Raw genomic sequence first — 14,857 nt, forward strand, 5'->3', positions numbered from 1 at the left:
TACCAATAAAAACAGTTTCTCTAGCCTCTTAAATGTGAATGTTTCCATTTAGACTGAATAATTAACTGACTAATTAAGAAAATAACCAGCAGATAAAGCGATTATGGAATAATTGTTAGAAGCTCTAAAGCTTGTCCGTGGGTAATACAGTAACGTTTCTGTGGGATAGTCAGAGTGGAATTTACAATTTTCTTACAATGTGCTGGTGGCCCTAAGTACATTAGATACTAGGCTTAGAGATTAATTTCATTTTCAGTCACTATTCACTTACAAAATCACAATTTTTGAGATAAAACGATTATTGCACCATATTCGGTTTTGCAATGATGCTCTCATGTTATAAACTGAATACACCCCTTTCCCCTATGGCGGTCCTTTTTAGCCCCTCACTAAAAGCCCAAAGTCACTCTAAACCAGGCTGTAGCAGGTTTAGTTCACTTCAAGCTTATTTTTCAGTTGATCTATATTCAAAGTTCAAGAAAAAACACTGTTAAAAAAGTTCTTCTGCTGCTATGAGAGCAACAACCATGGCTGCATTATCTTTTTGGTTTGTCTGTCAGTACATCCTCCCATTCTCATGAATGCAATACTCCAAGAAAACCATGAGGACCACTTGAACTCGACTATGAATCAATTGTGTCCATCTCCTTCTCGTTACCATGATATCTCCAAAAGGTCTTGAGGGTGTTTCCACAAATGCGGCACAAATGTCCATTTGGATAAACTGACTGGAATACGGTGGTCAAAGGTCACTGTGCTCACACTAAACATGTCAAGACAAAATACTCCCACAAATGTCTAATAGGACAAAATGATGAAGTGATGACATATTATTTCCAAAAGGTTAAAGGTCAGCTTCACTCTGATGTCATAATGTTTGTCAAAAACACTTTTCTGACTATTATTCAACCATAACTCAGGAACAGAAGGGGAGACAGTTGGTCCAATACCAAATTTGCGACACTAATCTTGGATGTCCACCTTGAAACTGTGCTGACTGTACAGATCTTCTGTGCTGCGGGGAGAAAGATGTGTGTGAAGCATCCATGTTTTTCACTGACACAAATGTAAGTGCAACTAGTCGGGTTCACAGAGGCATACATCCGCAAGGCATTAATTCTAATTTTAAAAAGTCCAATAAATGCATCACTGCTGACCAAAATTATCATAATTATGATTTTTGCCACAATCCAGCACCCCTAATTAGTTGGTGGGAGTTAAAGGTTCAGCTTCTGGTTTGCATAGTAAAACAGTGTGTTTGTGGTAATGAGAAGAAGGAAGTTTCTTGTTAACTGTACCATGAGGGAAGTAGAAAAGAGCCACAAACCGAGGGCAGAGCAGCGTTCACATTTGGACAGCGCTTAAGAAGTCAGCCTGTTGTCAGGTGGTCTGCTGTGCAGCTGGGGTTTTATTTGTGCTGACTGAATGTTACAGCTCTCACTCACTGTCAGTGAGCTGGACAATGGGCCTATGAAATCCCAGAGACGGTGTGTGAGTGGATATGTGTTCATGTGAGAGAGACAGAGAGAGACTGTGAGTAATGCAGTAATACCAGACTGGTCTGTCACAAGACTGCAGTTATGGGAATCAGTGACATTAAGCTTTGCAATGCTGATGAATGTGTGTGCATGTAAGTGTGTGTTTGTAGGAAGTGGGGGATGTGGATAGACAGGTTAAAAAGGGGACAGGAAGTGATGGTATGCAAGCAACCCCCCTCTGGTGCCGTCATGGCTGACAACCGACATGACAAAGATTATCAAGGTGAAGGTCACTGAATTAAGTTTTTCACTAAAAGACAGTTTGAGAGGTGTTTTCATTTCCAAACTTTAAAACACGCAGAGTTGTAGTATGAGGGTTAGCTCAGGTTAACGGACTGTCAAGTGTGGATTGGACAGTTAATTCAGTGAAGCAACCAATGTTAAGGACATCATGAGACTGCAAGCTTGTGTGCAAATACATGTATGTGTCAATGCCTAGAGCTATTATAAGATGTCGTATAACTGATTTTTTTCTAAAAACCATATTGCTCATTCGGGAAAGGCTCACTTCTTTGTCAGATGATCATTAAGCATATCTTTTCAAATCTGTCGAGTCTATTGAGAAACAATCAGCTGCTTTTAGCTGCTGTTTATCAAAAACAGGAACAATATTCTTGCTATGTAACATTAACATAACTGAAAACATTAGAGCTGCAATTAACCGTTATTTTCCCTTTTGAGTGACCAGCTAAATATTTTCTGAGCTAATGAATTGGTCTGAAAATAGCCTGTGGATGGTGTTTGTTTTGCTGTAATCATCTGACCTCTGTGGATTAGACAAGCAAGTGTTGCAAATCAGAATCACATGCTCTTATTCGACATATAACACTAAACATTGTCCTTCACGGTGCAGAAGAGCAGCTGGGAGTCACTATTAAGAAGCAAAGTCACTACAGATGTCTGGAAATCTGCAGACTTTGGCAAAAAGCATGCTGAAGTTAACATTTTTATTTGATGGTTCAACTTCACTGCTGCCGTACTGGATATGGGTGGCCTCTAGTTGACCTTCACCATACATTTAAGTTTCTTTTATTTAATTGACTAATTCAAAAAAATCATAAAGGGGTTGTGGTAGGGCCCAATTGCAGCACAACAAAACATACGAGTAGTTGGTAATGACCTTTATTTAATCTTTTTGCAGGTTGAATGGAGCAAATGTGAGTATAATCATGTGGTAGGTAAGTAGGGACAGTTATCAGTTCTGGGGTGGAGCAGAGTTCGTAGAGAGACTAGAGGGAGAACTCACGTTCACAGGTGATAGTTCAGAGTTCAAGTGGGGAAATTGTGAACATAGAGTGGACTGGCAGGTGAATGTATCAGCTAAGTTGCAGAAACACTCAATGCAGGGAGCTTGTGGGAAAAGCGGGGAGTCCAGAGAGGGGCAGGCAGGTAGCGGAGCAGACGAATCCAGGAGGAGCAGGTAGTGGGATCAATGAGAACAGGCGGGGAATCAATGTACCATCAGAAAATAAACACCAGTGGCTCTCACACAAAGGAGATGTTTCACTTGGCTGAAGGCTCTGAACATGGCTGGAAGGATGGAGATCTCTCTCAACGGAGCTAAAGCAGTAGAACACTGCACAGCCACAGGTGAACGAGAACCACGCAGTGCACAGGCAAAGCTTGTGGTCGCAGACAGGAGGCTGTTAGGTTTACCGGGACAGAGACGAGGAGAGGTGGTCAGAGGCGAGCCAAGTGGAAACCAAGAAAACAGTCTGAGAGTGAATGCTGAAAGCTCGTAAATGGAAGCGAAGACAAAACACTGGAGTGAGGCTGCTTAAATACTGGCTTGATTGGAGATGAAGAACTGCTGGGAGCACTGGGAGGAGGTATTGAGGCTGATGAGGGGGGGTGGCCGGGTGGAGAGAGAGGTAGGGGTGGAGTAAGTGGAAAAAATCCCACAGCAGTATAATATTCAGTTGAACGTGAAACACACATTAACAGCAGATCTGCATATTTGGGAAGGTGGGGCATGAAATGCTTGGCATGTTTGGTACAGAAAAATAACTCAGTGTATGTTGCAGGTGCTACAGAAAAGCCTGTGTGGTTAATTGACCACATTAGCACCTGTGCAACACAGGCTTTGCGCTTTGTATGTGCAAGACAGAGTAGCATGTGTGCTTGAGTTGAGAGTTTGTGTGCTTGTTTGTGTGTTAGCTGAATCGAAAGTGTATCTCTATTCTTCTTAGTAGTTGTAATCTGTTGCATGACAGTGAGACAACACCTGGATGCGGGTGACAGCTGTATTCACAAAAATGCAGTGGCTTGAAGATACTTTTCACACACAAGATTATGCCAGCAAAGGCCCTCTCTGTCTCGAAGGTTCTATTTATACCTGATATTAACGTGTCTGTGGTGATGTGATCACAAGTGAACAGTGCTAACATCGACCATGACACATTTTGATTCAGTCACTCAAAACCATTTTCTGAGGTGGTCTGGGATGCATTTGACTACATATCTTTTGTATTGTAAACGCAAATGCGTCCTGATGTGTGTCCCTGACAAAGATCACGCCATCAGTGCAGGACGTGGTGGTTATTTATGTGACAGCGCATTAACATTCTGTAACTTTTACATCTACAACAAGTTGGATGAAGTGTTGCATCTCTGTCCATCATTTTTGACCTATTAAAGGAAACTGTAAAACTGCAAATGTAAAATTCAAGCAGCAACCTCCGAGGCTGAATTGCAGGCTGGATGGATGGATGGATAGATAGATAGATAGATAGATAGATAGATAAATAGGTGCTTGTAAAAATCATTGTGAAATGCACCACTGAACAGAGTTGCACAGTGACCACTGAGTAGAGTTGCACAATGAGAAAAAGCTCTATGAAAAGTAGGGAAATTATATTTTGCGTCATGGTTCCTTTGCATTTCACAATGATTTTTACAAGCAACGCTTTTCCCCCATATTATTACTCTTTCTCTCTGGGCTATGGATTCTTTTGTAGTGGGAACACAGCCGTTGTTAGCTGCTACACGGCATTGTTTAGCATTATCTGTGTCTGGGAGGAAAAGGGTCAGAGGTCTGCTGAGAAGGGATGCACAATAGTAGTGTTTAGCACTGAAGCAGCACAGTCTTAACTTCATACTGGCTGTCAGACTTTTGCACATTTTACAAACAGCACCAACACAGCACTGTACATTATGCAGGTGTTTCCTGTTCAGATATGATGAATCACGTTGTCTTCCTCTCCTCTTTTCAGCTGGGTTTCCTTTAACTCTGGGTTACCTCCATATCCCCACAGGAGGAATTGCAGCAGAGCATGAATGCAGTCCAAGTAGTAACAAAGGCCTCCAAGAACAGTACAGTTAGCTTTGATTTCCTCTGCAGAACCCAGCACTCATTAGTCTCTGGGTATAACTCAAACATATTAATTATTTAGTACAAGCAGCCTTAACAGAAAACAGATGGATTTTAGAATTTATGTTGCATTGCTTTTCATGAAGCCCAAAGCCAAACAGCTAGTAAACGCCGCTGCCTCTCCTTCACCACTCATAAAACAGGGGAAGCTGCAGGCTAACAAATGGCCGCTGTGGGTTTCTGCGTAGGCTGGCTTGCGTCTCCAAGTTAAAAGTGTTTTTTTTTTCTCCCCCAGTCAGTCTGTGAGTCTGTGCATGTGAGTTTCTGAATGAATGTGTGTGTGCCTCTCTCTCTGTTTTTGCAGCACATGAAAGCATGCAGAGTCAGAGCCAATCCATCTGCACTTTAACTGCAGAATCAATGTGTAGTTTTCCTGGTTCTGCATTAACGCTGCATTAGCCTACTTAACTGCAAACAGCAAATGTCACGGAAAGAAAACTGTGTGACTGACCCGACCTCAGTGAACAGAAAAAATGAAATGTTAACGGTTTAAAAAAATAAAACAAGAATTCTGTCAGTTTTTACCAGGACCAGGATGAGGTCCATTTTAGGGAGCCAGCATATGAATGAGGGCCACATAGGACTAGTGCACAATGGTTTTTATTACTTTTTGACTAGTAGTAATGATAAATAGTAAATAGTAAATCAATTTGTTTTGATTATTTATGATTATGATGACATTTTGTAGTGTTTTTTGGCAATAGCAATTTTTATGCCTTCAAGCCGCTGATAGTGTTGGAGGAACTATTTTTTGGGGTTGTCAAAGCTTACATACATCTATCCAATTCTTGTAAATGCTCAAGTCTCGTGCTCATGTCTCAAGAACACTTTAAAATTTGATTTCTTCACATTTGAACTGAACATTGAGTTAGACTCAGCAGTAATTTTGCTGGTCAGAGGTTAAGGGTCAATGTGACATTGGATCTGTCATTCTTGTGAACGCTTTGAACACTTTGAGGGAATTTCTTCAAATTTGGAGCTTGGACTTAACGATGAACTGATTAGATTTAGTGGTCATAGGTCAAGGTCACTGTGACCTTGCATCCGTCTCAATCTCATGAAAGCAACATCTCAAGAGAGCCTTGAGGGAGTTTCCTCAAAGCACAAATGTCCATTTTGACCCAAGGATGAACTAATAAGAATTTGGTGGTCGAAGTCAAACACATACTCTTTTTGAATAATCAGCTTCCTTTAATGAATGGTGCTGTTAGCAAGCAGGAGAGCACTTTTATTTTATTTTTTTTTACTGTAGTAAAAAACTTAGAAAAGAAACACCAACATAAAGGGTTTGCATACTATTTTGTTAGATAAAACAATACTTACAAATCCTTACCAATCCTTAAGAGAGATAAGAAAAGATGATACTTTCTTGTCCGTTTTAACAGAAATTTGAAAAACAATTAGAAAAACAATGAAAAACACATAAAAAGTATCTGTAAGGTCGTCCTCCAGCAATCATCAGAAAGACTATACAATATGCGACCATAGGTCCCTCCGACAAACACTGTTTTGTGAGAAACACATTCACATTATAGACATCAGAGAAAACCCAAACTAATCCTAAAAATAGTATATTGCTATTAACATTAGCCTAATCTTTATCTTTAACTGTGCAGAAATACCAGTTTTAAACAGAATGAATTGAGATGCAAAAAAAGAGGCTTTGCATTCAATGAATGTTGATTCAGAATTCCAGTGTCGACGTGATAAATGAAGGTTCGACTCTTCCAATTATTGGTGGTAGCCTTACAGGTCTGTATGCTTAATGTGAAGCTACAGCCAGGAGACAATTATCTTAGTTTAATCTTAAGACTGGAAGCAGGGGGAGACAGTTACAAGCACCATTTATTTCTTTAAATATAAATGCAGTTGTATATGTTTATAGAGAGGAGAGCAACAAGAAAGCTTCTATGAGTCTAGTTTTTTGTTTTAAAAGCTCATTTTGTGGTTTAGAGGATGATTTCTGTCCCCAAGTTTTAATCCATCTCTTCCTGTTAGCAGTGGAGTGCTCGCACAACATGTCAGATTTTAATTGGCCTCTCCACTACTGAGAATGTGCATCTCTCCTCTGCTGAGTGTCAAATCTGTTTGCTTCTTAACACCCAAATTATTCTTCCTTCAGCGTCGTGTCCAGTTTCTAACCTTTGTGGCTCCTGAAATGGCTCTTTGCCTAAAATGAGCTACAGCTGTTGTCTAGGAAACATCTTCTCTTGTTGATATTTTTGGATGTCTCAGAGACTCATTAAGGCTTTCACGCCACACCAGGCCATACACATCTAGTGTGTGTGTGTGTGTGTGTGTGTGTGTGTGCGTGAGAGAGAGAGGTTAGACTCTGTGAGTCAGTATACCCGGACCAGTATGCTTCACTGAGCTGCGTTCGCCACAGGGCCAGGGCTTATGAAACAGTGTCATGATGAATGTGGTGAGGAGATGTGAACCGTCATGTCTATTTTTTTTTTTTGGGTCTCTGTGTGTAAACGTCTCCCTGTTTGTTGTCTCCCCATCTGCCCGCTTGTTGATTCTTCTGTTTTCAGCATGTTTGTTTCCCTTTTCGGCCCTCTTGATCAGTTTTGCATGCTGTCTTGTGATTCTTTCTGCCAGCGAAAGTCATGTGGACAGAGAGGGAAAGGTTGCAGCAGAGGGTGGGACTCAGTTTGTGTGTTTGTGTTTGACCGAGCTTTACGAGCTCTGGCTGGTCGTCTGCAGGTAAACAGTGAGGGTCACCTGGGTTACTGACATCTAATACTGCAGCACAGTGCAGGGCAGGGTTAGACTGATGAATCTTATTTGCATTTATTGAATACATAAGCAAGTTTATTGCATAACAAATCACCTCAAAACATTCAGGTATTTATGCAACAGTGCTCATTCACAGACTTATTTTCAGAAATGATTCACAGTAAGTTAGGCTGTCTTAAATACCATTATTCTGGGCTCTGGAGCTTTATTATGAATCAACAGCAAATATTCAAAGCTTTGGCCAGGGGGCTGTCACCAGGCCTGCTCTTCTCCTGGAGAATTAAAGGTCAACATCAGCAGTAAGTAAGAAATGATGACATAAAGAATTTTTACATCTTTTCTGACATGTTCTCCCTTTTTACTTAAAACATTATCTAAGATATTTAACCAACATCTTAGTTCAATTGTTGTTTCACGTGTAAGGGTATATTTTACAGACTTTTCTTTAAAAAAAAACAACAACTCCTTTTCAAGCTGATTTTGGGCCATATTCTCCCCTCCACAAGACAGTCAGCAAAGTCCCCCAATTTGCTCTGAAGTCCATCCTGAACACACTGATTTCAAATCGCAGACACAGAACATGTTTAATATAGAGCTGCAACGATTAGCTGATTAGTTGATTAGTTGATTAGTGGATTGAAAAAAAAAATAGTTTCAGGCATTTTTCAGGCAAAACATCATCCATGAAAGTAAATAAAAAGTCTCTGGGTTTTGGACTGTTGGTTTGACAAAAGAAAATTTTAACATGACACTTGGGGCTCTGGGTAATTGTGATGAGCAAGAACTTGAGCATTTTACATTTTATAGACATTTTAGTCAACATTTTTATATACTAAACTAAAATAGACTAAAATAAGATTATTAAATATTGAAAATAATTGTTATTTAGTCTGATATCATGTTGTGTGGGGGGAACTCAGAGGACACCTGAGGACACATTCATGTGGGAAGGAAGAATAACCAATTGGGAACCAACCTGTTTAGAGCTGTAACTCATTATGAGTAATAAGATTCTTTCCTTTTGTTCTCTTTTTTGTATTATTCTCTGTCCGCAACTAACATTTTCTCACCTGAACCCACCTTTTTTCATATCCTTCCTCAACTCCTCCTCTTCCTCCACTAATCATCTCCTGCTCTTCTCTCTTTGTAGGAGATAAAGAAAGAGGGGAAGAGGGACGGAGGACAGGCGAGCATGATCAGGTCAGACCTTTCCAATGGAAGGGCCAGCCCTGTGTCCGACCCCAGCGTGCGACCAGGCAGGAAAGGTGCTCAACTCACACACACACACACACACACACACACACACACACACACACAGAGTCACACACAGAGTCACACACACTGTCACACACATTCATACATGTTAATCATTCGGCAGGTTTAAGTCTTCAGTCTGAAACATAGATCCTATTAGTGTGAGGAAGGATTTGGGTCAAGCATTCAACACTCAGTACACACACGTATGCGCAGACTACAAATCTGAGGTAACTTTTCTTATTATGCCACTTTAAACTATGCAACATTTCAGAGGGAAATTTTTTACTTTTTACTCCACTACAATAATCTTACACATTTAGTTGCTACGCAAATAAGGATCTTTGCACACAAAACATTTGAAAATGTATAAGTGCAGTTTACACAATTAGTCAACTGACAATTGTCGCTTTGTCATTTTTCATATAAAAATGCCAAACATGCAGCCTCTCTAATGTGAAGATGTAATTCTTTTCTCTGTTTATTTTATATTTTCTATACAGTGTGTGTAAATTGTTGGGTTTTGGTAAAAAAAAAAAATTAGACATTTTAAGGACTCTAGGAAGCTATGATTTATATATTTTTAATATTTTCAGACATTTTATAGACTAAGTGATTATACAATTAAGTAATAAATGCTTAAATGTATGGTCATGTTCAACTAATGTTTTCATTACAGAAGCAGTTAAGTTAACAACTTTGAGGTTTGGACAAAAAATGCATTATGAAGATGAGTTTCGGGGTTCCTACACAGTATGGAAAAGTATAGATAGATTAGATTTTACTTTTGACATGTGAAAATTAATTTAAAAAAAAAAAAAATAAAGATGAAAAAAGTATATAAGAAAACAAAACAAGAATGCCCAGAAAAAATGGTATTTAATCTGCAAATAGATTTAATATTTAACGATTTTATCAATAATATAATAATAACAATAATAATAATAATCAAACTTTAAAGAATGAGAAGTATGGAAAAATACTACAATTTCCAGACTGTGTCCCCTAGTCTGTTTCCCAAAAATAGAAAATCAGAATCTTAAAAGAAAAGAGTGTTTTTCTTGGTTTTTGGAGCAGACAGCCAGCGCATAGGAGTGCACACTGAACAGCCACATTGCAAGCTTTCCAAATCCTCCATAGTTGTGCTCAAATGTCAGTTATGGTGGAAAATCTACCAAGAAGTTGGTCAATTTAAGCCCAGAAAAAAATTAATTTTGAAATTGAAAACGTGTCTGCATTTATCAGTATTTTTAAATGAATACAAATTAATTCATCATACTATTTTTGAAGAAAATAATAAGTAGATTAATCCATAGTTAAAAATAATCATTAGCTGCAGCTTTGTATGAAATGAAAATGAAATAAAATAGAAATAAATCAAACAAATAATAAATAAATAAATCAAAATAATAATCAAATAGTGCTTGTCGTCAATGAGCTCCATCCAACTACACACTAAAATGCTGTTTTTACATGAATGCATGAGTCATAATGCATTAATGATATGATATATAATACCGTAACAGTCACAGCCAGGAGACATTTTTTCTGCACTGAGTACGCCAAAGTACATTTTCCTGATCATACCTACACAATGTCATGTACAGGCATACACCCATACATTAACCATGAGGAGGTGTGACACCGTGTGGATAAAAGTGGAACTGCAGCGCTGCGTCTTAATGCTCAGCTGGTGTGGAATGAGTCAAGAGTAATGAGGAGGCTAATGAGTGTAAGATAAACACTTCAATGCCAGTGGGAAGCGTTTGGTGTCTGAGCTGGTTAGCAAGAAAGACAGTCCCCTAATTGAAAGGTCAAAGGTCAGCATGGCCATCTTCAACCATGTGGGCTTTTAATAAGTCAGTGAACACCTGCTGGCTCCTGTAAGTCTTGGATTATGGATAAGTGCAGGAGCCAATCATGTCACATGTGAGACTAAAATATGTGTGTGTTTGTGTGCTCTTTTTTGTCCGTGTGTTTGTAGTCGAGCAAATCCGTAAGCGGAGGTGTAAAGCGGCGTTCAGCTACGTGCCTCAGCATGAAGACGAGCTAGAGCTGAAAATAGGAGACGTCATTGAGATCATAGCAGAGGTAAGACCGATAACGTGCTACTGTTCTCATAATGGAGCCGCTTATTATAAACCATCAACCCTCAAAACACACAAGCAGATGACTTTTAGCACATTTATCATTCATTTAAAATGAGAAAAAATGAAATGATATGTTGGTGAAGGAAAAGATTAGGGCACAAATGTTTGATATGAGATAACAAAGTTGTACATGATGTAATTTAGGAACAGTTTGTCCACCAGAGAGCACTGACAAGTTCATATATTGATCCTCTTTATTAATTAAATAAAAGGGTGTAACAATCTATCAAGCTGGATGGATATGTCAACTCAATGATCCCATATTATTGATACATTGATGCATATTATCTTAAAGTTGCACCTTTATTTTAAAATCTCCATATCACACATTTGTTACTGTTTCCATTCTAAGCCGATTTTTAGTATTTTCACTAATAACAATAGATTCATTTTCAATAAAACTGTCAAATCAAATTGTATTTACGTTTGTGAGTTGATATAAATGTAAATAATCATATTAAATGGGCATATGATATCGTTTCATATTGATCACAGGCCCCTGACTCTGCTCTCTGCCTGTATTTTCTTATTTTCCTCTTATTTTGCTGTGTGCAGGATGTTTATGTGGGTGAGATTGGGACTTAAAAAGGTAGCGACCAGGTGCCAGACGATAAGCAACAAGCCTCCAAGAGGATGCTACAAAAAACGCTTACACAATGCCAAAAAAAACCCAGAAATATAGCAAATTCCATATTTCCATATTCATATTTCTTTCTTCTTTCCATGTGATTTTTTTTGTAAAAAGTGGTCCAAAAACTAACAGCTACTTCTCCTTGTGAGCTGTCTGCCATGTTTGTTTACTCTCAAATAGCGTTTGGTCATGAGAGATTTGTGAGAGACTATTTGTTTGTGATTAGAGTCTGTTATTGCTGCTTTGGCCAATTGTAACACCATTACATTTATTTTTACATTATGTGTGGGGTCTAACATTTTCAACATCTTTTAAGATTTGAAAAATCTTGAAGTTATCATTAATAAAATAAGTTATATTGTCTGCCGGGACAAAGGTCAAGTGCTGCTCTGATTAGCTCTGTTGCCACTCTGATGTGACCTTTATGCAAAATTAACTCTAAATTTGAACAGAAACTCTTCCTCTCTGGACAGTCAGTACGGATCTTTGCTTTTGGGGACTGTGTTTTTGTGTGTGTAGGTCTTTATATTTGTGTGTGAATGTTTGTTCAGGTAGAGGAGGGCTGGTGGGAGGGATTTCTAAATGGGAAGACTGGAATGTTTCCCTCCAATTTCACCAAAGTGATCCTGTCCGAGTCAGAGACGCCCTCCTTAGACACCTCGCAGGAGGAGCTGCGCAGCACCCGCACCAGTGAGTCTCAGCCAGTCAGCTGGTGGGAAGGCATCCAAACATAAAAAAAACATACACAGCTGCTCTGGTTGCAATATTGATGACTTCTGATGTTTGACTTCTCATGACATGTTCATATAAATAAAGGAAATGATTGTGCTAAAAATAGAGTGCTGCAGCAAACTAATATGGATCGTCTATTCTGTGTGTGTGTGTGTGTGTGTGTGTGTGTGTGTGTGTGTGTGTGTGTGTGTGTGTGTGTGTGTGTGTGTGTGTGTGTGTAGGTAAGGACAGTCCGGGCAGTGAGAGTGATGGAGGCGACAGTCGCTCAGAAACGGGGTCAGGAGAAATCCAGCCTAAGAAGGTAATCAGTGACGTACAGTACAGATGATGTTTTGCACTTTAAGTCTACATTCTTTTACAATGTATTTTGTGTCAACATCAAATTCTCACTTTGGTTTTAATACCATCATCAGACAAGAATCATCCTGCCCAAGATCTGACACTCTTTAAGGTTTACAAAATAAATCTCAAATCCCAGTAATACTGCATACACTTTAAGCCTCACACAAGGTCAGATTAAGTTAGAGATTCTTTATGACACAAACGAGGACGTTGGCTGTGTTTTTCCAGCACAAAAACTATAAACTTCATACAACCAAGGTCACATGTGCATTATTGGCAAATTTCACTATTCATTTTAATGCTGTAAGCACCTAGATCCTTTTTTTTTTCATTTTTCTTAATTTTTCTGTTTTTTATGAACAGCAGTTTATGTTACAGAATATAAATGGAAAACACAGTAAAATTTCCAAAATTTAAGAACTTTATACAATTTGGGAAAGACAAACTGTACATGTAGAAGTTCTGTAAAATATTTCAGGAGGAGACTTAAACGATAATTTTGTTTTGAAGGATTACAATTGAAAATCTGCTTTGAGTATCAAACACTTAAAGGCTTGATTGTTGGAGGACAGCAGATGAAGTCATCTTGGACTCAAAGCTGTTACAACAGCGTCCTAGTTTGACAGTAAAAATAGAAATATTGAAATGTCCATAGTAACTCAACCCACTCCTGCAGCTGTGCAGCATGGTGCAGTCTAATCTCTGTAAACAGATATCTACATATGAAAGCAGAATCTCTAAGGCATGTTACAAGACTTTGGTACTGGAAGCGTTCTGGTTTCCGTTTGTAGTCCGAGTTGTATCAACCAATCATGTTTGAGTGGCAGGCAGACTGTCCGTGTGGAGAGGGAAAGAGAGCTAAAATGAAAACTCAGAACCCATCAGCTATCTGACAACATTGTTTTTAGATTTTTTTATGCCTCCACACTGGTGACAGCCCTGAGTAGAGGCCTCTGTTGGTACCTGTGTTTGTCCATCTGTCTGTTCCACTTTTGTGATCGCAGTATCTCAGGAAGGCCTTCAGTCGTTCATTGTAAAGCACCTTTCATATAAATAAACCCATGATACTAGCAATAATTAAAATTAATAACTAAATAAATAATCAGATAGATAAATAAGTAAAATACTCAAACTGTAAATGAGGTAAATGAAAGGCTAACAGCACAAAGTAAAATAATAAAGTTATGGAGAGAGTAGTAAAATTGCGAAACAGACTAAAACATATAAATAAATATTCGATAGATAAAGTTCAAATAAAAGTCAAACTAAAAATGAATGAATGTATAGACCTTCTTTGCTGTCAGGTTAAGATGTGTGTGAACCATCTACTTTTTGCCAAAAAATATACTTAACACCTTTTATTACATTCCTTCAAAGTCTTCACTATATTTGTAATATGAGTCTGGACAGACACAGATGTAAACTGCAACTTGACTGGTTGGTGGAGGTATACAACCATGAGGCAGTAATTCTAGTTTTGTGACTTCTGCACGTCTTGTTGTTTATTTTTAGAGCAATTTACATTGGTCATTTGCCACCCTATAATAAGTAGCTGCGTGTTCCCGAGGTAAGCAGCTAATTTTAGTAACCACAAATAAAAGCTTCCTTATACTGGAAAAAGTAGTATTTAAAAAATGCTGCCCACATCTTAGATTTGGAGGGATTTCTATCAGATGGAGAAACAGTTGACCAATCACAGTTTAGCAGGCGGGGTTAAAAAAAACAGGAGATGCACCCCTTTTTAGAATATTATGAGAGTTTACATGTACCATTGAATAAGACTGACGAGTTGATTAGTGAGGCATTGGACTCCCCCACCCAACTCAACCCAATATATCTTACTGTCATTTATGTGTTTGAATGTATCTATATATTTTTGTTATATTTAAATCGTTATTTAATTTGCTATACGTGTTGTTGTATTTTCTCGTTCTCTCTCTTAGTGCTTTTTAACTCATCTGTCATAGAGCACTATGCCATATTCTATGTACCTCTTCTAATCCTTACCAAATTAATTAACCACTTAAAGATCTGGACTCAGCGGTACAAGTGGAATGTTTGGGAGGGTTTGGCTGGGTGGCTGGGCAGGTTATCCTCACAT

The 14,857-nt window shown here is 38.6% G+C and overlaps 1 protein-coding gene across 3 annotated transcripts in view; it reads left to right on the plus strand.

The window, feature by feature from the left end:
- sh3kbp1 (SH3-domain kinase binding protein 1) overlaps positions 1-14,857 on the plus strand; it is a 41,281-nt gene that overhangs the window by 10,220 nt on the left and 16,204 nt on the right. For all 3 annotated transcript variants that reach the window (XM_042510202.2, XM_088072062.1, XM_088072063.1), the window contains exons 3-6: positions 8,798-8,912; positions 10,886-10,992; positions 12,234-12,372; positions 12,636-12,715. In XM_042510202.2, coding sequence (XP_042366136.2) covers positions 8,798-8,912; positions 10,886-10,992; positions 12,234-12,372; positions 12,636-12,715 — 441 coding nt within the window. The remainder of the gene's footprint in view (positions 1-8,797; positions 8,913-10,885; positions 10,993-12,233; positions 12,373-12,635; positions 12,716-14,857) is intronic.

This window comes from Plectropomus leopardus, chromosome 21, assembly GCF_026936395.1.
Source record: "Plectropomus leopardus strain MGB_pleo_1.0 chromosome 21, ASM2693639v1, whole genome shotgun sequence".
NCBI lineage: Eukaryota > Metazoa > Chordata > Actinopteri > Perciformes > Serranidae > Plectropomus > Plectropomus leopardus.